At 42.6% G+C, this 22,041-nt stretch overlaps 1 protein-coding gene across 1 annotated transcript in view; it reads right to left on the reverse strand.

Annotated features, from left to right (window-relative positions):
- LOC145417576 (diacylglycerol kinase delta) overlaps positions 1-22,041 on the reverse strand; it is a 172,708-nt gene that overhangs the window by 80,950 nt on the left and 69,717 nt on the right. Inside the window, exons 3-4 of the mRNA XM_080286282.1 lie at positions 17,084-17,164; positions 1,112-1,219 (exon numbers count right to left, since the gene is read on the reverse strand). Of these exons, the coding sequence (XP_080142408.1) occupies positions 1,112-1,219; positions 17,084-17,164 (189 nt within the window). The remainder of the gene's footprint in view (positions 1-1,111; positions 1,220-17,083; positions 17,165-22,041) is intronic.

Consider the following 22,041-nt stretch of genomic DNA (forward strand, 5'->3'; position numbering starts at 1 on the left):
GAACAGCCTGGCAACACGGAGAACAAAACAAGAACGTCACCCCGAAAATAAACAAACAAATAATGGAAATAAATAAACTAATGAGACAAAATAAAAGCAGAAATTAGCACCCGAGCTTTCTAGTATAGCTTACAATTTTTAAACTTTGGCTTCAACTTAGTAATAAAGATAGGTTTTTTTTATTTAGCGGTAAAGAAAATAAATGGGTTTTGTATGATAAAGAAATTACACAGGCTTAATAGGGTCAATAAAGACTGTAAATAGGTCTAATAATGTAAGTAAAGGATGTTAATAGGTTAAATATGATACACAAAGAATCTAAATAGGTTTAATAAGGTATGTAAAGAATCTAAATAGGTTTAATAAGGTAAAAAAAAAAGAATCTAAACAAGGCAAATGTTCCCTAGAGTGTTGGAGGTCGAACTGGACAGCAAATAAAGAAAACACAATATATAAGGGCTAGAAACCGAGACAAGTGCTACTCCCATATACCATGTGCATCACGAACAGGGAAAAGTGCAGGGGTTTGTACCTTACAGAGAGAGAGAGAGAGAGAGAAAAAAAAAAGGGGGGGGATATCTCAATTTGCAGTAGGCCTGTGGGTAGCAGCCCAAAATATACGTTAGATTAATCCTTACGATACTATTTTTTCTGTCCCCTCCTTCCCCCCCCCCCTCTCTCCCTCGTAGGAAATTGTCCAATATTCACGCTGGATTAATACAAGTACCATTTCTTGTCCTCCCTCTCTGATTGTCTGTCTGTCTCTCTCTCGTGGGAAATGGTCCAATATTCACGCTGGATTAATACTTGCAATACCATTTTTTGTCTCCCCTCTCTGTCTGTCTCTCTCTTTCTCTCCCTTCCGTGGGAAACTGTCCAATAGTCACGCTGGATTAATAACCTCTTACAGTACTATTTTTGTTTTGTCCCCCTCCCCCCTTTCTCTCTATTTCTCTCTTTCGCTATTTTCAGTAACAAGATCTGGCACATGGAAGACAGTGACAAGGAGTAACAAGACCTGGCATAAGGAGACAGTGACAAGTGGTAACAGGGTATTGAATAATGACAACGGGTAATAATACTCATTAAAAAAAAATCCTTTCACACGTACCTCATAGTAGTGTGTAGCAGTGTTGGCAGCTTTGAGGGCAGCTATCCACTCCTCCATCTCGCGGCGGGTTTCAGCTGCCAACACCAGGCTCCGGAAAGGGGTGATGCACTGTTAACATGAAGGAAATACCAGGTCACCATCAAAACAATGTAAAACAACAAGTAGAGTGGTCTGTAAATAGCGCTCCATTAGAACCTCACCCGGCTCAGTCTGCAGGTGTGGGCGTGGGTGTGGCAGTGGAAGTAGGAAATGGATAAACAATGCAGGGTAGACACTGATAAAGCTGACAGAGCTGTTCCCGTAACACACAAGAAACAGCCCAACAGAGTGGAAGAAGAACGTTATACGAGCATCTTGAATGACTATCACATCACACAACACAGAACAGAAAGTCTATCTATGTATCTATAGCCAGACACTTCAATCCTGAAAGGGGTGGCCACAAATCACTCGCCTCCATGCCACCTCTCCTTCTCCAATCAAGCTGTTCTCTTCCCTACTAATCCCGACCCCATATACCTCTTCACCCAGTTAAGATGAAAGAGCTAGAATGAATCACAAACCAATCTCTTGTGGACCTAACAAACCTTCCCCTGCACTCACCCACTTCAATACACTACCTGACACCAAACACATTTAATTAACTCGCTTCCGCCAAAACACTACAATAAAGAGGCCGCTGTTAGGTAGGAGGTTAAAGCTATCTCTATCAACTCTCTCTCAAGTCAAGGATGCACTCCGGATCTGACTGTGACCCCTGCCATTCAATTATACGTAACAGACAGGTATATCTCGGAGGTCAAGCGTTAACTTCCTGGGAGAGAGAGAGAGAGAGAGAGAGAGAGAGAGAGAGAGAGAGAGAGAGATTATACGGCCCTAATAAGTCTCTCTGAAAAAGAAATGTGTCGTCGGAAACACGTACGGTAACAACAACAGTAATAATAATAATAATAATAATAATAATAATAATAATAATAAGTGCATTCAGTACTGCCACGCAATACAAAATCCCCTAACGCAGTGGTTTCCAACCTTTTCTAATTCTCGCCCCCCTCACTCAATGACACGTTCCCTGCGCCCCCCTTCCTCAAATACTGTATTTTACTGGCATAGTTGGCACATGTCAATAAATACAGTATCACTGATTCTTAATCTTTGAAACTGTTTATATATTCAGATAACTAGATTTCTTATTCATATCGAAATATTTTCTCCATATTTAGAAATTACTGAATTCCATCATAATACATAGTTTTCAAATATAATTACCCTCTTAATCAAGCCTTTGCGCCCCCCCCAGGTAGCCCTTTGTGCCCCCCTAAGGGGGGCGCGCCCCACAGGTTGGAAACCACTGCCCTAACGGATGATAACCATACATAATGTAATTGACCTTGGGAGCAGACGGCTGGTTGTTCCGCGCGACACATCGTCATGGTAAGGGGAACAATTGTGTGAAGATATATCAAAATCTGTCAATGCATGTGGGAGTTAATGAGCGGACACGAATGCAGCACCCGACCTCGTTTGAGCCCCAAGTGTGACCTTGACCTTGGGAGCAGATGGCTGGTTGTTGTGCGCAACGCACCTTCGTGGTATGGAGAACAGCTGTGTGAAGTTATACCAAAATCCGTCCAAGCATGTGGAAGTGACAGAGCGGACAAGAAATTGAAGGACTGACGTACTAACGGAACCGGGCAAACCTCTAGTCCCCGACCGGTTTCACCGGTAGAGGACTAACAAAAATAAAAATAAAAATAATAATAATAACAATAATAATAATAATTAATAATAATAATAATAATCATAATAATAATAATAATAATAATAAACTTTTTCTTTTCACTCCATCCCATCTAATCAGCCCATCTGTTACTATGAATATGTGACTGTTTACCAGGTGGAAGGTGAGAAAGGATGATGATGATGATGATGATGATGATGATTCCTGACGTTGATCATAATGATGATGACTGTTGACGATGATGATAATGCTGATGTTGATGATGTTGATGGAAGACAGTAACAGCATGGGATAAAGATGGGCCAAGGACAGGGCGCCCTACTAAGACGGTACTATACTACCATTATCTCATTCCTCCACTGTTTTATAGGTACAGTATGCAAACGGCGTAATTGTGTGTGTGTGTGTGTGTGTGTGTGTGTGTGTGTGTGTGTGTGTGTCCTGAGAATAGTGCAGGGATGCACCTTGTTCCCCTTGGACTCTAAGGAAGGTGAATCTTCAATAAACAGCTCACACACGCACGCACACACACACACACACACACACACACACACACACACACACACACACACACACAGAAAGCAGAGAGAGAGAGAGAGAGAGAGAGAGAGAATAAAGGAGGATGACCTTAATATCGTATTTTGTTGGCGGACAAGCTCCTTTGTACAACATTCCACCCCTTCCTGACTCTCCTACCTGAGAGAGAGAGAGAGAGAGAGAGAGAGAGAGAGAGAGAGAGAGAGAGAGTTGTGTGTCGGCGCTCTTAACGAAAAATGTGCGACGTTTCCGCGATATAATTACTCTTTCGTATATGTATAGTGCTAAGAGTTAGAATCATAAACTTATTTTTGATTTGATAGAGCGATTTCTTTCTTTATTCACTCACACACACATACACACACACACACACAATAAAAAAAAACTCGGTAAACATAAACAAACTCACTAAACACACAAATACTCAACTCACACAAATACGATCAGTACGAACACAAACACACTTCATACACTATTTGAAACACCCCCCCCACACACGCAACTGCATAGAAGCACACAATGCATACACAAAATGGTCTCGACCTTCAAATGATGACAACTACGCGTTATTCGTTTGTACTGCCAGGAAACGATTGATATCACACACACACACACACACACACACACACACACACACACACACACACACACACACACACATACATACACACACACACACACACACTAACCGTCCATCGTTTCTAACACATAACAACCAACAATATATCAAAACTCTTCTATAATTACCGTACATCATCATCATCACCACTACCACCACCAGGTACAGTATAATCCCTCGGCCTTCCATTGCTACAGGAGCTACGATGCTGCTTGTAACGCTAATACTAAGTGAGGATGTTGCAATCCCTACTCCCGGCCTTTGCAGATTTGTTATTCTTTAATACCAAACGCAAGAAATCCGTGTGTAGTTGTCTTTCTTCTCCATTTCCCTTCTACAGCTACTATTACTACTACCGCTACTGCTACTAAACTGCAACTTATTACTACTACCACTATTGCTACTAAACTGCATTAGTAGTAGTAGTAGTAGTAGTAGTAGTCGAAATAATAATCTATCTATCTATCTATCTATTGCCAGACGCCTCAATCCCGTTTGGGGTGGCCACAAACAAATCGCCTCCAAGTCGCCCTGTCCCCCGCCATTTCACTGCCCTGCTCCCAACTCACACCCCCCTCTCTCATATACCTCTCCACCCCATCCCTCCATCTCATCCTCGGCCTTCCCCTCCCTCTTCCCCCCTCCACCTCACTCACATACACTCTCTTCTAATAATAATAATAGTAATAATAATAATTCCGCCACTGATTATCGCGGCATCCTTCACCTTTTCACGTTGCCCCACCTTCACGCTGCTGCTCTCACTCTCTTTATCTCATTCTTTATCTTACTCTTTACCTCCCCTCCTCACCTGCACACGGAAGTCTTTCATAACATTCAATTGAACGGAAGTAAGAACAATTTTTGATTTTACCTTCTCGGTACAATTTACCATGGAACAATCTGATTTTGATTAACAGTTATGGCTTTTGTTCCAGACCTATAATGCAAAAAGGTCTTATATTATTATCATCATCACTACTATAACTGCTATTACTACCACTACTATTACTACTACAACAAAAACAACTACCACTACTACGACTACTACTACTACTATTGTTTTTAATATTAATCTACACTCATTTTGATCTGGCAAACAATGAAGGAGTTTACTAATTGAAGGCCACCCAATGAAAGGAATACAGCTGTTCTGATAACCTTTATAAAAAAAAAAAAAAAAAAAAGGGAAATGGGCACATACGCATATATAAATAAATAAATATACATACTTCAGTAAATAGACATAACGTACACGCATAAGCATACATAAACATTCACATAATAATATACGCATACATATACAAACCCATTCTCTCTCTCTTTCACACACACACACACACACACACACACACACACACACACACACACACACACACACACACACACACACACACACACACACACACACACAGCAGTTGCGAGGATGTGAAGGACAAAGCTGGAAAACAATCAACATAACCTCTCCTTTACTGACCTTCCTGGGTTACATATTTAGGTCAATGTAAGAAATATAAACATACATAAATATCCACATTCTCTCTCTCTCTCTCTCTCTTTCTTTCTCTGATGCAAAGCAAATGTCACGCACCAAAAAATAGCATAAATTAAATTCCATTGACCTCTCTCTCTCTCACATGCAAAGCAAATGTCACGCACCAAAAAATAGCACAAATTAAAGATTCCAATGACCTCTCTCTCTCTCCTCTCTCTCTCTCTCTCTCTCTCTCTCTCTCTCTCTCTCTATGATGCAAAGCAAATGTCACGCACCAAAAAACAGCATAAGTTAAATTCCATTGACCTCTCTCTCTCTCTCTCTCTCTCTCTCAGATGCAAAGCAAATGTCACGCACCAAAAAACAGCATAAATTAAAGATTCCAATGACCTCTCTCTCTCTCTCTCTCTCTCTCCCTCTCTGACGCAAAGCAAATGTCACGCACCAAAAAACAGAATAAATTAAAGATTAAAGTGACCTCTCTCTCTCTCTCTCTCTCTCTCTCTCTCTCTCTCTCTCTCAGATGCAAAGCAAATGTCACGCACCAAAAATAGCAGAAGTTAAAAAAATTCCATTGACCCCCCTCCCCTCTCTCTCTCTCTCTCATGACATACTGTTTGGCTTCTGTATTCCTTTGTACTCCCTCCCTCCATCCCCCCTCTTATTCTTGAACAATCCCCTCCTACTTCCCCCCTCACTCCTCTCCCACTCCCCACTCTCCCCTCCCTCTCCTAATCTCTCTCTGCATTGCGTCCCTACCCAATTCACTAAAGTCTCTCTCTCTCTCTCTCATTCCTGCACAATCAATCCTTCTTCTCTTTTCTTTCCCTACCCAATCCTCCACTTGTTTTTTCCTTCCCTATCCCTCTCCTTCCCTCCCTCTTCTGATCCTTCATATCTCTCCCTCCTTCTCTCTTCCCCATCCATGGAGGTAAGATGTCCCCATCCCTCTTTCCCTTCCACTTAACCCTCCCGCTATTTCCCTCTCTACTCCCCTCCCGCCATCCTCTGTTCCCCTTCCTGTAATTCAACCCTCTCTCTCTCCCCCTCCTCTCTCTCTCTCTCTCTCTCTCTCTCTCGCGTAACCACACCCAATTCCTTCCTCTCTCCCCTTCCCCTCCCATTACCGCTCCCTCTTCCCCTCCCCTCCCCTCCCTCCCCAACTCCCCTCTAGCATAAATGTTAAGTCGTTCATTTCAAGGTTGTTTCTCTCTCTGTAACACACACACACACACACACACACACACACACACACACACACACACACACACACACACACACACACACACACACAAGAACAAACAGAAACACATTTTAGCTTTATCCGATACAGCGCTCGACTCTACGGCTAATCCTCAATATTACGCCCTGCCCTCCCCTCCCCCCCTCATTCCCCATCTACCTCCACCTCTCCCGACTACCCCTCCCCTTCCCCTGCCTCCTTTCTCTCCATATATCCCTCCACCCCTCTCAACCACTCCCTCCCCTCCCTATCCTTCTCTCTCCCCATCTATCCCTCCACCCATTCCTTCCCCTCACCATCCTCCTCTCTCCCCATATTCCTCCACCCACTCCTTCCCCTCCAGATCCTCCTCTCTCCCCATCTATTCCTCCATCCACTCCTTCCCCTCCAGATCCTCCTCTCTCCCCATCTATTCCTCCATCCACTCCTTCCCCTCCAGATCCTCCTCTCTCCCCATCTATCCCTCCACCCACTCCTTCTCCTCCTCATCCTCCTCTCTCCTCATATTCTTCCACCCACTCCTTCCCCTCCCCATCCTTCTCTCTCCAGATCTATCCCTTCACCCACCCCTTCCCCTCTCCATCCTCCTATCTTCCAATCTATTCCCTCACCCACTCCCCTACCCATTCTCCTCTCTCCCCATCTGCCTCCATCCCTCCAACCCCCCCCCCATCCTCATCTTTCCCAGTTGTCTCTCTCCTTCCCCTTCCTCCGGTCAACTATCCCTTTATCCCTCCTCATTACTCTCTTCCCTTCCCCATCTATCCCTACACCCTCCCTCAGCCCCCCCTCCCCTCTCTCCTCTCCACCCCCCCTCTGACCTCGGCACAGCATAACCATGAAGACGAACGTGACAGCTTACAAGACGTTTCCTTTGTAATTAGCAACGATACAAAGAACACCCAAGAAATTACCTGCTTATTATGTCATTACTGCTACCTCTGTACTCTGTTCATTTTAACAAGGCGTAAAATTGCCATCACTCCATTCTGCATGTTTAACCGTAACAACAAATTAACAATGGAATATTCTAGTCACAAAGAAGTGCTGTGGAAAGTATAGTATGCCATAGTATTGTCTTATTCTGGCCACTGAACTACGGGAAATCAGCTACAAAATGACGAAAATCCCAACCTTAGTTAAAATTGAGGAAGTGTTAGTGATTTTTTTCAGCCTAAGAGACCTCGGACTTCAACCTTTTCATACCGAGGACGCACCTTCACCACATTTTACCCTTGCTACCCCCAGACGATTTTACTCAGCTTACTAGACGCTTTCTTTGCGATTCTGAACGATCCAACGAACACCTCGCATACCGCCTACTTTTATATTTCACTGCCGCACCCTCCATACGAAATCTCTCTCTCTCTCTCTCTCTCTCTCTCTTCTCTCTCTCTCTCTCTCTCATTGATGTCATACTCTTCGAAATGCAGGGGTGAGACGTGGCCTATGTGACGCAAGAGGGAAAGATATACGTTAAAGGAGAGATGTTACTCCTCATGAACTTCCTCTTCGCCAAAATAACTCAAATTCTATACCTATTTTTTTGCATGAATGGCTCTGATGAAGGTAGTCTCCCCTCCCCTTCTTTTCTTTACACACACACACACACACACACACACACACACACACAAAATCGAACCGCTCCTCCTCCTCTTCGTTGTCATCATCATCATCACCACCAACACAATAATCATCACCAACAACACAATCATCACCATCATCATCATCATTACCACAACCAACACATTCATAATAATCATCATCATCCTCACCAACACAATCATCATCATCAACAACACAACCATCATCATCATCATCATCATCACCAACACAATCATCGTCATCATCAACACAATCATCATCATTACCACAGCCAACACAATCACAATACTCATCATCAGCACAATCATCATAATTACCACAACCTACACAAACATCATCATCATCACCATACTCATCATCATCATCAACATAATCATCTTCATTACCACGGCCAACATAATCATCTTCATTACCACGGCCAACACAAACATCATCATCCACATACTCATCATTACCACAGACAACACAATCATCATCATCATCATCACAACTTTTGCACCTGAAAATGACCTACACAAACAACAACACAACAAAAAATATTAACAAATACAATAACATGCAAAACATCAAAGACGATATTTTTGTGACGGTCGAAACAAAATGAAAAGTGAACGATTAAAGCCATCAATAAACCAGTGATCTCTCTCTCTTTTTCTCTCTCTCTCAAAAGCATCAGAAACAATTATAATCATGACGACCAAAATAAAAGAGAAACTGAACGATATAAATCACTTTAACAATTCACCTTCGTTCATATTTCCTTCAGCTTTTTTCATGTGTTTTTTTTTTAATTACTTTTTCTCTCAACTCTCTCTCCCTTTCTCACTTTGTTTTATACTCTCTCTCTCTCTCTCTCTCCCTCTCCACGGTGACCCGGAAAAATGACGCAAACCAAATTATTTTTATTTTTATTCGCTTTTTTTTTGTTCCTTTTTATCTGCACATCAGGACAGGCGAGGGATCTGTGGCTTTGTTCTCTGCTGCGTGAAATAGCCCTATCTCTCTCTCGTTATTAATAATTAATTTTTTCGTGAATATTAACATCAAGCCAACACTTCCCGTACACTGAGTCCAAACAAAGACACACACACACACACACACACACACACACACACACACACACACACACACACACACACACACACACACACTGCATGGCGTGGCACAGTACAACAGGACAACACCTACACAATACAACACAATACAATTCAGCTACAACATTTAATAAAAAGTTAGCTACAGTGTGGAGATGGAGATAAAATTGCACTACGCTGTTTTCTCTCTCTCTCTCTCTCTCTCCCTTAGGACACGCGTAAAAATGTAAATGAGTGAGGAAGTGGGAAGAAAGGGGGGGGAAGGTCGCAGGCAAGGTGAGACAGGGTGGATGGGCAGCAGGGACCCTTTCTGCCTAAATCTCTCTCTCTCTCTCTCTCTCTCTCTCTCACACACACACACACACACACACACACACAATCCTTTTGTTCCTTCACTGCATATCATTGTAAACTCTCTCTCTCCCTCTCTCTCTCTCTCTCTCATAAACACACACACACACACACACACACACACACACACACACACACACAATCGATGAAGAAAGAGGAGACAATTACTTCGCAATTCTCACGCATAAAAACTGTACCCCAAACAAACACTAATCTCTCTCTCTCTCTCTCATACACACACACACACACACACACACACACACACACACACACACACACACACACACACACACACACACACACACACACCATCGATGAAGAAAGAGGAAACAATGACTTAGCAATTCTCAAGCGCAAAAACTGTACCCCAAACAAACATTAATCTCTCTCTCTCTCTCTCTCTCTCTCTCACACACACACACACACACACACACACACACACACACACACACACACACACACACACACACACACACACACACACACACACACACGCAAGTGCGGGCGAACAATAATACCAATAACTACCATCACAAAGAAACTCCTAAATCAGTGACTAAAAATATCCTTCTATTGAAAAGAGAGAGAAAAAAAAAGATCCAACCAAACATTAACTAAATCTCGCCAAAGTCAGCCTATATGAATCAAACCCACGCCAGACAAACCTAACTATACTCTTTTTACTCTAACTTGGTCTATAATTGCCATCTTTCCATCGTGAATGCTATGTCGTAGCAATAGTCTAACACTAGAACATGGTGCCAGTCACGAGGAAGTGTTATGGAAAGGATGAAGAGCCATAATATTGTCTTTTCCTGCCACTGAAATACATGAAATTAGCTGAAAAAATAAGAGAAAACGTAATCTAGGCCAACTTAGGGTAAAAAGGGGCGCTGCAGCCTAACTGATCCCCGGCTAATTCCTCATATCTGTCTGTCTTTAGTCAAACGTCTTAATTCCGCACGGGGTAGCCACAAACAAATCGCCTCCATGTCGTCCTATCTCCTGCCATTACGCTGCCCTCCCCTCAACTCACACACCCCTCTCATATACCCCTCCACTCACACCCACCTAAACCCCATTAAACCTAACCATCCTGGCTGTGTAAACCCCAATCTAACGCCACCAGATCCAGTAGACTCAAGATGAACCCAACCAAACATTACCAGATTAACTGAACTCCAACCAAACCCACCTGTAACAACCAAACACAACTGGACCAACTCAATTCCAGTCAGTCCCATCCATATCAATTTTGAGACTACCATCATCTGGATTCAGCCACACTCAACCAGACACAACCAACCCCATCCAAACCCAACCAGGCTCAACTAAACTCACCCAACCAGACACAAGCAACCCTATCCAAACCCCAGCCAAACCCAACCAGACAACCAAACTCACCAACCTGACACAAAAAAACCCAAGTCAAACCTAACTAAACTCAACCGAACTCAACCAACCGGACACAACCCATCCAAATCCAGCAAGACCCAGGCCCGTAATCTTGCCGACCCCTAACACCTTCTCTTACTCGATTTTTTTTTGCTTATTACAGCTTACTACCCTTTTCCGTGTGAAATAAATCCTCAACAACATCGCCACACGCTGCATAAATAACGTACAAAAGGATATTACCCAGCCATATCCAAAAATAAATCGCTAAGGAAGAGGTGTTAGGGAGCCTCCTTACCCAACCAGAATTCGGACCCCAGACCCAACCGAACTCAACCGGATCCAGCCAACTCCCGCGCCCTCGATCTGGGTTACGCAGCTTTAATACTCGGTACGACGGGCAACATTTTCCCCTCACAATTGATGTTAATTCCGACGGGCTGGGTCTTTGGCATCAGAGAGAGAGAGAGAGAGAGAGAGAGAGAGAGAGAGAGAGAGAGAGAGAGAGATGGTATATTTTCTCCATAGAATTTTCTGTTTGGGGGCTGAATAGGTTTTCATACAGAGTAAGTGAAGCGCAAACTGGATTAAAAAGTGGTCAGTTCTGGAGAGAGAGAGAGAGAGAGAGAGAGAGAGAGAGAGAGAGAGAGAGAGAGAGAGAATCTGGCTCTATCTTATTTTTCTTCCCTTGGAGGAAACAATCTTGCGGGATTCTGGCCTTTGGTTCCTTCTCCCTGCATGAAAAGAAATACGTTCGGTGTTTCAAACGTTTCAATAATAATCGTTTAGGTTTCTACATTTCAGTAATTATAACAGTTTAGGCTTCAATATTTCAGTAATAACCGTTCGGTGTTTCAAACTTTTCTAAAATAATCAAACGTTTCAACGTTTCAGCAATAACCATTCAGTTTCAAATGTTTCAAAAATATTCGTTTAAACTTTCAACATATAAATGATAATCGTTCGGGGTTTCAAACACGTCAATAATAATCGTTTGGGATTTGAAACGTCACAGTATTACATCCATGATTTGAAACATCTGAATTAACGAGCTTCAAGTGGCAAAAAAATCCGTTCAAAATTTATCGTTTAATATTTCCGTGTGTATGACATCAGTAGGATTTTTTTTTTTTTTTTTGGTCGTATCTTTAAAATCGTGAACACAAAATACAACTCTGTTTTCCGCCTCTGTATGCGAACTAAGAGAGAGAGAGAGAGAGAGAGAGAAAAAAAAAGGAATGGAAGCAGGGAAAGGATAGGAAACAAAGAGGAAGGAGAAGAGAGAAAAGATGTGAAAGAATATCAAAGAAGAGGAAGATGCTGTGGGAAGAGGAATGGACGAGGAACAGGAAGAACAGGTAAAGAGAAACAAGAGGAAGGGCAAGAGTGGGTGAAGAAGAGACTGAAGAGGAGGAGGTGGAAAAGGTTAAGTTCTGAATGAAGGAGCGAAGAAGAGTGAAAGGAGAGTGGATAAAGAAGAGGAAGAGGATCAAGAGACAGAGTGTGTAAAGTTGAGAAGGAAGAGATAGCTGCGGAAGAAGAGGGAAGGGGAATGGAGGAGGACGATGAAGCGTGGGAGAGGAGTAGGAAGCGTAGAAGTGGAAAAGGAAGAGAAAGAGGACCAAGAGTTGAAGTAAAGGCGATGAAGAGGTAGCTAATTACACCAGGAACTGAAGTATGGGGAGGAGGCAAAACAGAGGTAAAAAGAATTCCAACAGGAGAATGGCGGAAGTAAGAGTAAGAGTCAGGAGAGAACAAAGGACTGTAACCTTCAGAGGATGCAAGTCTGACGAATAGTCGCAATAAATAACGAGAGAGAGAGAGAGAGAGAGAGAGAGAGAGAGAGAGAGAGAGAGGGAGAGGGAGAGAGAGAGAGAGAGAGAGAGAGAGAGAGAGAGAGAGAGAGAGAGAATGATGACGAGGGAAGACGAGAAATATAATAGACATGTAGTACTGTGGACTGACGTCAATGAGAGAGAGAGAGAGAGAGAGAGAGAGAGAGAGAGAGAGAGAGAGCGAGAGAGAGAGAGAGAGAGAGAGAGAGAGAGAGTGTGTTGGGGGGGTGTCGGGAAATCCCCCTGCTCCCGCCAATGACGTCAGGAAGCGCTTTGCTCTTTAAAGGAATCCCTCACCCCCACCCCCCTTCGCTCCACCCATTCTCTCTCTCTCTTTACCACCATAATTTGTAAGCATCACAGTATTCTCTCTCTCTCTCTCTATTATACTTGTTTTTTACCACTTTAATTTGCCAGCATCCCACCATATTCTCCTCTCTCTCTCATTATACGTGTGTCTGACTACCTTCATTTGTGAGCATCACAACGTATTCTTTCTCTCTCTCTCTCTCTCTCTCTTTCATTATACTTGTTTTTTTACCACTCAAATTTGCCGGCATCCCACCATATTCTCCCCCCCCCTCTCTCTCTCTATTTTTACCACCATAATTTGTATGTATCACACAGTATTCTCTCTCTCTCTCTCTCTCTCTCTCTCTCTCTCACCGACGAACAGCCTTCACAAATTCAAAGGCCAAACCCGGATCTCTTCACTGGTTGAAATAATAAACAAAATTATTTAGTATCGATCATAACGTAAATAGTAGTTAGATAGTTAGAAAGATAGACAGATAGACATATATAAATATATATATATATATATATATATATATATATATATATATATATAGAGAGAGAGAGAGAGAGAGAGAGAGAGAGAATTTCCTTCTCTCCTTCACAAACCGTACGAGAAAAGGCTGAAAAAAAATTAGCCTTGTTCTCCATTTGGAAGTTTTAACTCAGAGGCGAAGAAATTATATGTTAATGTTGGACGGATTTGGAGACACGGATGTAGAGATTGGTATGTGTTCTTACGGAACCACTCCTTCAGTCTGTCTGTCTGTCTGTCTGTCTCTCCGTTGTGCACCTGCCTTTCTTCTCTTTCCTCTTCCTTCCCTTCTTGTCCTCCTCTTTTCGTTCGTCTCTCTCTTCTTCGTATATCCTTCTCCCTTCTCGTTCCCCTCCCTTCCCTCCTTCCTCCTCCTCTCTCTCTCCCCCTCATACACCTCCTATCGTCTCTTTCACCTTCCTTCCCTCTTTCATACCCCCCCTCTCTCTCTCTCTCTCTTCTCCTTCCCCTCCCCCCTTAGCCCTCCATCATCCTATTTTCCCTCCCACATCCTCCTTCCATCCCAACCCAACCGGATATAACCTGCCTAGTAATGATGACGTCAGAAGCAGGTTAGGGGAGTTCCCTTTTCTTCCCATCTCTCTCTTTCCCATTTTTTTCCTATTTTCTTTCTATTCTTCCTTTTTAGACCGTATAAACTTAATATATAACGTACAGACTCTCTCTCATTTTTCATTATTTGTCCTTCTCTCCTTCCTTTTTGATCATATAAACTTAATACGTAACTTACACAGACTCTCTCTCTCTCCTTTTCTTTCTCCCCCTCTCCTCCTTCCTTCCTTCCTCTCAACCCTCCTCTCTTTCCCTCATTCTTCTCTTAGCCTTCCATTCTTCCAGTATTTTCTTATCCATTCATTTTCCCCATTCACTCTCCCTCCCTCCCTCCCGCCTCCTCCACAGACTAAAAGCATGTGGGTAGAGACGGACAACGGGAGGGAGGAGAAAAAGTAATGGGAGGAAGAGGAAAGGAGGTTAGGGAGGAAGGAAGGATGTAGGAGAGGAGAGAGGTAGGTTTGGGAGGAGAGATGAGCGATAGAAAGGAGGTTGGGAAGGAGGGAATAAGATAGAGAAATAAGGATGTACGAGAGGAGGTAGGTAGGTTAGGAAGGAGAGATGAGGGATAGAAAGAAGGTTAGGAAGGGGGGAATAAGAAAAAGAAGGATGGAGGGAGGGAGAGAGGAGAAGTAGTGGGGAGGCAAAGAGGGAGGAAATGTAGGTAGGGAAATGGAAAGGGAGAAAACGAAAATGGGGAAGAATGAGAGGAGGGGAGGAAGGGAGGAAAGAGTGGAAGGGAGAACAGAAGGGGGGAGGAGAGGTAGGTAAGGAAGAGAAGAGGGAGAAAAAAATAAGGACGAAGCTAGATACAGAAAAAGGGAGGCCTCGGAGAACAAAGGTCAGGGAGGATGGAAGAAGGGCGAAGGAGAGCAGGGAGGAATGAAAAGTAGGCTGGAGAGAGGGAGGAGACGTGGGCAGGGAGGTGAGGGGAGAGGAAGCGTGGAAAGAAGGGAGGAGAATGGAAAGAAAATGAAGGTAAGAAGGGAGACAGAGAGGATGGAGAAGGAAGAATAAAGATATAGAAATGAAAGGAGCGAGGGGTTGGAACTGAAAGGAAGGTAAGATAAATGAAAGGGAGGAGGGAGGGAAGAAGAAAGGGAGGAGGGAAGGAAAGGATGAATGGGAGGGAAGGAAGAAGGAAAGGATGAAAGGAGGGAGAGAAAGAAGAAAAAGAAGGAAAGGATGAATCGGAGGGAAGGAGGAAGTAATGGAAGGAAAGGATGAAAGGAGGGAGGGAAGGAAGAAAAATGGAAGGAAAGGATGAAAGGAAGGAGGGAAGGAAGAAGAAAAGGAAATGATGAAAGGAAGGAGGGAAGGAAGAAGAAATGGAAGAAAGGGATGAAAAGGAGGGAAGGAAGAAGAAATGGTGGGCAATGATGAAAGGAAGGAGGGATGGAAGAAGAAATGGAAGAAGAAGGATGAAAGGAAGAAGGGAAGAAGAAATGGAATGAATGACTGGATGAAATGATGGGAAAGGGAGGAAAGGATGAATAAAAAAAATGGGAGAGGAACGAGGAAAAAGGATAGTGGAGAGGGATAACGATTTACGGCATGAAAAATGTGAACAGACCTCATAGGAAGGGGAGGGAAGGGAAGGGGAGGGGCGGGAGTGGATGTGGTGTGGTGGTGTGGTTTGAAAGGGAGGGGAAACAGGTGGTAATTGAAAGTGGGTGGGATTGGGTGGGGTGGGGTGGGGCGTAATGGGTTGGGATTTGGGGTGGGTGGAGTGTGGTGGGCCGAAAGGGAGGGAGGGAAGGGAAAGTAAGCGGGAAATGAATATGGGTGGAACTGGGTGTGGGGGTAGATGTGGGTGAAGGTGGAGAGGGGTGGGAGGTGAGAGGGGTATGTGGAGATGGGTGTGGGTGAAGAGAAATGGGCGGAGCAAGATGAGGTGAGACAGGAGGGTGGAAAAGTAAGAAAGGAAGGTAGGGTGGGGTAAAGCAAGAGGGAAGAGGGGTGGGAGGGATTGGAAGGGAGAGAAAGGAGAGGAAGGAGGAGAGAACACAGGGAAGAGAGAGAGAGAGAGAGTGTATGTAGAGGGAAGGGGAGAGAAAGGAAGGGAGGGCGGGACGAGGAATGGGAAGATGGGGGGCAGGGGGGGGGTCAGAGCTATCAAGGTGAGTGGATGGGTGGGAGATTGTCCGGAAATAGGCGAGATTATGCGAGACCCCTGTGAGAATGGCCGGCCAGGAAATAGCAGAGGCGGGTCAGGATCCCCACCTACCTCCCTTAAACCAAACCACTACTGGATCTATTTCCCGGAGAGAGAGAGAGAGAGAGAGAGAGAGAGAGAGAGTCGTTATGTTGCTATAGGCTAATAATGCTTTCTCGACCCACTGGAGCGATAAGGGTATTTCCTAAGCGTAATAAATTCGCCAGGGAATAAATAAATAAATAAACAAATAAAAACTTCGTGATGCTGAACGATAGTAGAAACTATTTATAACCCTTTCACTTACAGGAGCCAAACCTGACCTAAGCTAACCTGACCTGACCCGACCAGACCTACCTTAACCTGAGAGTAATTAAGGTGGAAGCTGTGCCTGATATTCCTAACCTAACCTAAGCTAACTTGACATGACCTAATCTGACCTGACCTGACAACCTAACCTGACCTGGCGTAGCTTGACCTGACAACCTGAGCTAACTAACCTGGAAGCTGTGGTTGATATTCTTGGTGCTGCACTCAGCGATGCTCAGGTCCCTCAGGTGAATCTCGTCGAAGATAACACTCTGCAAGGAAGAAGGAGACTATATTTAACACAGGACGAAGGAAACATTTAACACGGGACACATTAACACAGGACGAAGGAAATATTACGCACGGAAGTGATATTTAACACAGGACGAAAAAATACTTAACAGAGGACAAAGGAAATATTAACAAAGGACGAAGGAAATATTTAACACTGGATGCAGAAAACACTTAACAGAGGACAAGGGAAATATTTAACACAAGACCAAGGAAATGTTTAACCTGGACCAAGGAAATGTTTAACCTGGACCAAGGAAATGTTTAACCTGGACCAAGCAAATATTTAACACAGGACTAAGGAAATATTTAACACAGAACGAAGAAAATATTTAACACGGGACATATATTTAACACAAGAAGAAGGAAATATTTAACACAAGACACACTATATATAACACCACTAACGCCCTATATTTCTCTCTCTCTCTCTCTCTTCTACTCCATTACGCAGAGAATACGGTGTTTTTCGTACCCACCTTCATTTATATTTCTCTTATATCTTATCATTTTTACATAATTTACACGACTCCTACATTTACACTTCCCTCAGGCTTGTGATTTTGTTTATGCTTAATACTCTGCAGGTACAATTTGCTAATATTAAATACCTCATCAACATAACACTAACCCATAATGACAATTTTCTTTTTATCATGCTTATCTAACAACTGGAAAAAATGTGTGGAACTGAAACGAAGGAAACACGGCCATCTGCACACACCTCCCCATCCTCTCTCCCTCTCTCTCACACACACACACACACACACACACACACACACATCAGCACCTCAATCTAAAGTGAATTTCTGAGGTGATGGAAACTTGGAGGTCAATTTCTGATCAATATCCGACACTTCATCTCTCTCTCTCTCTCTCTCTCTCTCACACACACACACACACACACACACACACACACACACACACACACACACACACACACACACACACACTTCCCACAACCTTTCAAGAATATTATCAAACTCTGCTTAGACTGTTGCACGGCCTTGTGCTCTCGTCGGCTAAGAAGGGTAGGGTTTGGCAGGTGACGAGTGAAGGTGTGTGGCGCGTAGGTGTGCTGGACCTAAGGGAACGGAGTGACCTATGCCTAAATTAGATACAATAAATAAATACAATAAATAAATACATATAAAATAAACAATAAATAAATATATATAAAATAAACAATAAATAAATACAATACAATAAAATATATAGATAAATAAAATAATAAATATATATACAATAAAATAAAAGAATAAAGAATAAATTAAAAAATACAATACATAAGTAGAATAAAACAATAAATACATAAAATACACAATAAACAAATAAATAAATGAATAAACGGATAAAAGCTCGTGGACTAGGTGCAATAAATACAAAAATAAGCTAATAATAAAAATAAATACGTAAATAAACAAAAAATCATGGGTTTCGGACGACAGACAGATAAACTGAGACAGACATAGATAAACACGAGATAAAAACACATAGATAACGAATTCTTTTCCTTACGCTTAAATATTCTCTTCGACAAATTATACATCTTCAGAACACAAAGACAGCATAAACACAAGACGCAAATATATAAAATACATTCACAAACATACGAAGGAAAACACTAATTAATCATAAACTCTTTCATACGCACACAACTGCAAAATAACACATGAATAAACGCACACACAATGACTCAACACACGGGTCCTCTCAGTAGCAATAATTATAAAATAGGTGTACACATACACACACACTCTCTCTCTCTCTCTCTCTTTTAAGATCAATCGGTCCCCAGTATCGCCCCATCGGAAACAGACATTAAAGGAAATTGTCATCACAACCAATTTATATCTCAACGCGGCACGAGAGAGAGAGAGAGAGAGAGAGAGAGAGAGAGAGAGAGAGAGAGAGAGAGAGAGAGAGAGAGAGAGAGAGAATTACGTACAGAATGACGTTGTCGTGGGGGAAATTGAGAGAAAATTGAAACTGAATGAGACTGTATGCGAGAGAAGGGGAGAGAGAGAGAGAGAGAGAGAGAGAGAGAGAGAGAGAGAGAGAGAGAGAGAGAGAGAGAGAGAGAGAGTGGATAAGCAGAGAAACTTTTGAAAAAAAAAAAAAAAAAAAAAAAAAAATGATACCAAAAATTAACATTTCAAGGGCCGTCTGAGCTGCCCTAATTACCTCATCCTCTCTTCATTAACCTACTAATTAACCTCAAATGTACTCCACAAGACAGGGAGAGCAGAAGAGGGAGAAAAAGAGGGGTGAGGATAAGAAATGAGAGAGAAGTAACAATGAAGAGTAACAGCAGTAACAATGAAGAGTAACAGCAGTAACAATCAAGTGTAACAGCAGTAACAATGAAGAGTAACAACAGAAACAATGAATAGTAACAGCAGTAACAATGAAGAGTAACAGCAGTAACAATGAAGAGTAACAGCAGTAACAATGAAGAGTAACAGCAGTAACAATGAAGAGTAACAGCAGTAACAATGAAGAGTAACAGCAGTAACAATGAAGAGTAACAGCAGTAACAATCAAGAGTAACAGCAGTAACAAAGAAGAGTAACAGCAGTAACAATGAAGAGTAACAGCAGTAAAAATCAAGAGTAACAGCAGTTAACAATCAAGAGTAACAGCAGTAACAATCAAGAGTAACAGCAGTAACAATCAAGAGTAACAGCAGTAACATAGAAGACTAACAGCAGTAACAATGAAGAGTTACAGCAGTAACAATCAAGAGTAACAGCATTAACAATCAAGAGTAACAGCCGTAACAATCACGAATAAGAACTTTAACAAACAAGAGTAACAGCAGTAACAATCAATACCCAAAGATCACCCAGCTGCCCTAATCACCCTCACTTCATTAGCGCATTAATTAGGGGTCATCTGTATCTAATAACCGATAATTAAAACAAGGTTATATCTCAAGCTCCAAGGACTCAGATAGTATGGAGTTCTAGAGTTGGTTCGATCATGAGGGGGTTGTCATTAGTCATCATCAGGGGAGTAAGTGTCCGCGGATGGGCTAATTAGCTCCAGTATTTATGGAGACGGAGATCAACCGCCCAATGGGGTTTATAATTCTAGTAGTAACATCATCATCATCATCATCTTCATCATCATCATCATCGTCATCTAATACCATCATCATCATCATCACCACCACCAACAGCAACCACCATCACCACCATCATCATCATCATCTTCAGTATCATCATCATCTTCAATATCATCATCATCATCACCACCACCACAATCATCATCCTGACCGTCTCGAACTACTGCAAAAAAAAATATATGACCTTTTTCAATTAAAAAAAAAAAAAATCTTAATATTTTCTACTCGAATTAAAGTTTCCCTACGAAGATTAATTTTCCGAAGAGAGAGAGAAAAAAAAAGGAAAAAAAATCGTATTATAAGTTTTTCCTCCCTTATGAGTGTGTAATTACATACGGGAAAAAGTTGGGGGGTGAAGTTTTTATGAGAGAGAGAGAGAGAGAGAAAATCCCTAAACATCAACACGAGACAGAATACTAAAAAGGAGCAAGGAAAATGGGACAGAAAGGACTGACGTAAAGAAATGGAGAGAAAAGAGGGAGGGATGGAGGAAAGGCAGTGAAGCGGAGAGAATAGATGGAGGAAAGGCAGAGAAGCGTAGAGAGAAGATGGAGGAAAGGTGGAGGAGCGAAGAGAAAAGATGGAGGAAAGGCGGAGAGAGGGAGGAAAGATGAAGGAGACAGCCGTATCGTAACAAGAAAATAGCGACGTAAAGCGGGGTTATGAGGGAGAAAAGGAGGGTTCATACACGAGAGAGAGAGAGAGAGAGAGAGAGAGAGAGAGAGACGCGGACATAAAGCCAGGTTATGAAAAAGAAAAGGTGCATACTATATACACTGCAGGTTAAAAGCAGGGGGGGTGGGAGAAAAGGGGAAAAAGAAATGGAAGATGGAGGAGGAAAGACGGAGAAAAGAGGGAGGAAATTTTGAAGAGGAGGGAGGAAAAGGGGAGAAAATGAGAGATGAATAAAGGGAATATGGAAGAGGAAAGAGGGAGGAGTAGAAAGGGATGGTGGAGGAGGGAAGAGGGATGATATAAGAGGGAGGAGAGAAAAGATGAAGGATATAAGATGGAGAAAAGAGGTAGGAGAGAGGGAAGAGAAGCAAGGAAGGTAGAGGAGGAAAACAAACAACTGAGAAGGAATGGGAAAGTGTGACAAGGAGAGAGAATGAAGAGAAGGTAAAGAAACGCAAGGAGGAAATGAGAAAGACGGAACACACACACACACACACACACACACACACACACACACACACACACACACACGAGAGCTGGAGATGGAGAGAAGAAAACAGGGAAGGAAAGAACAAATGTGATGGAAAACCAAGATATGATGAGGAAGGAAAGAAGCCATGGATGAAAGAATATGACATGGAAAAGAAAAGAAAAGAAAGAGGGAAGAAACAGGGAGGAAAGAAAACAGAAAAGGTGGAGGAAAAAGGCAGGAAACTGTGGATAAAAAGAAAAGCATAAACAAAAGAGGAAAATGCGACGACGGAGGAAAGGAAAAAAAGGGAGAATGAAATATAAAGGAAAGAAAAACATGGAGAGGAAACTAGAAAACGAAAAGATGGACATGAAGAGAAAATGAAGGGTGGTAAAGTGCGAACCCCGTGGACTACAGGCTTAAGTTGATTTTTAGTACACCATCCGCCTTTCAGGGTACAGGGAGGGAGGTGAAGGACGTTTGTATAACCAGGAAGTTGAGCGACCCGGCTATATCAGTGCCCCCACATGAAGGCGTCCCTCTCCAACACCCACGCCATAGTAATAAAGAGGCTTAAAGAAAAA

The sequence above is a fragment of the Coenobita brevimanus genome, chromosome 110 (genome assembly GCF_032717465.1).
Source record: "Coenobita brevimanus isolate Jiangsu-jjx chromosome 110, ASM3271746v2, whole genome shotgun sequence".
Taxonomy (NCBI): domain Eukaryota; kingdom Metazoa; phylum Arthropoda; class Malacostraca; order Decapoda; family Coenobitidae; genus Coenobita; species Coenobita brevimanus.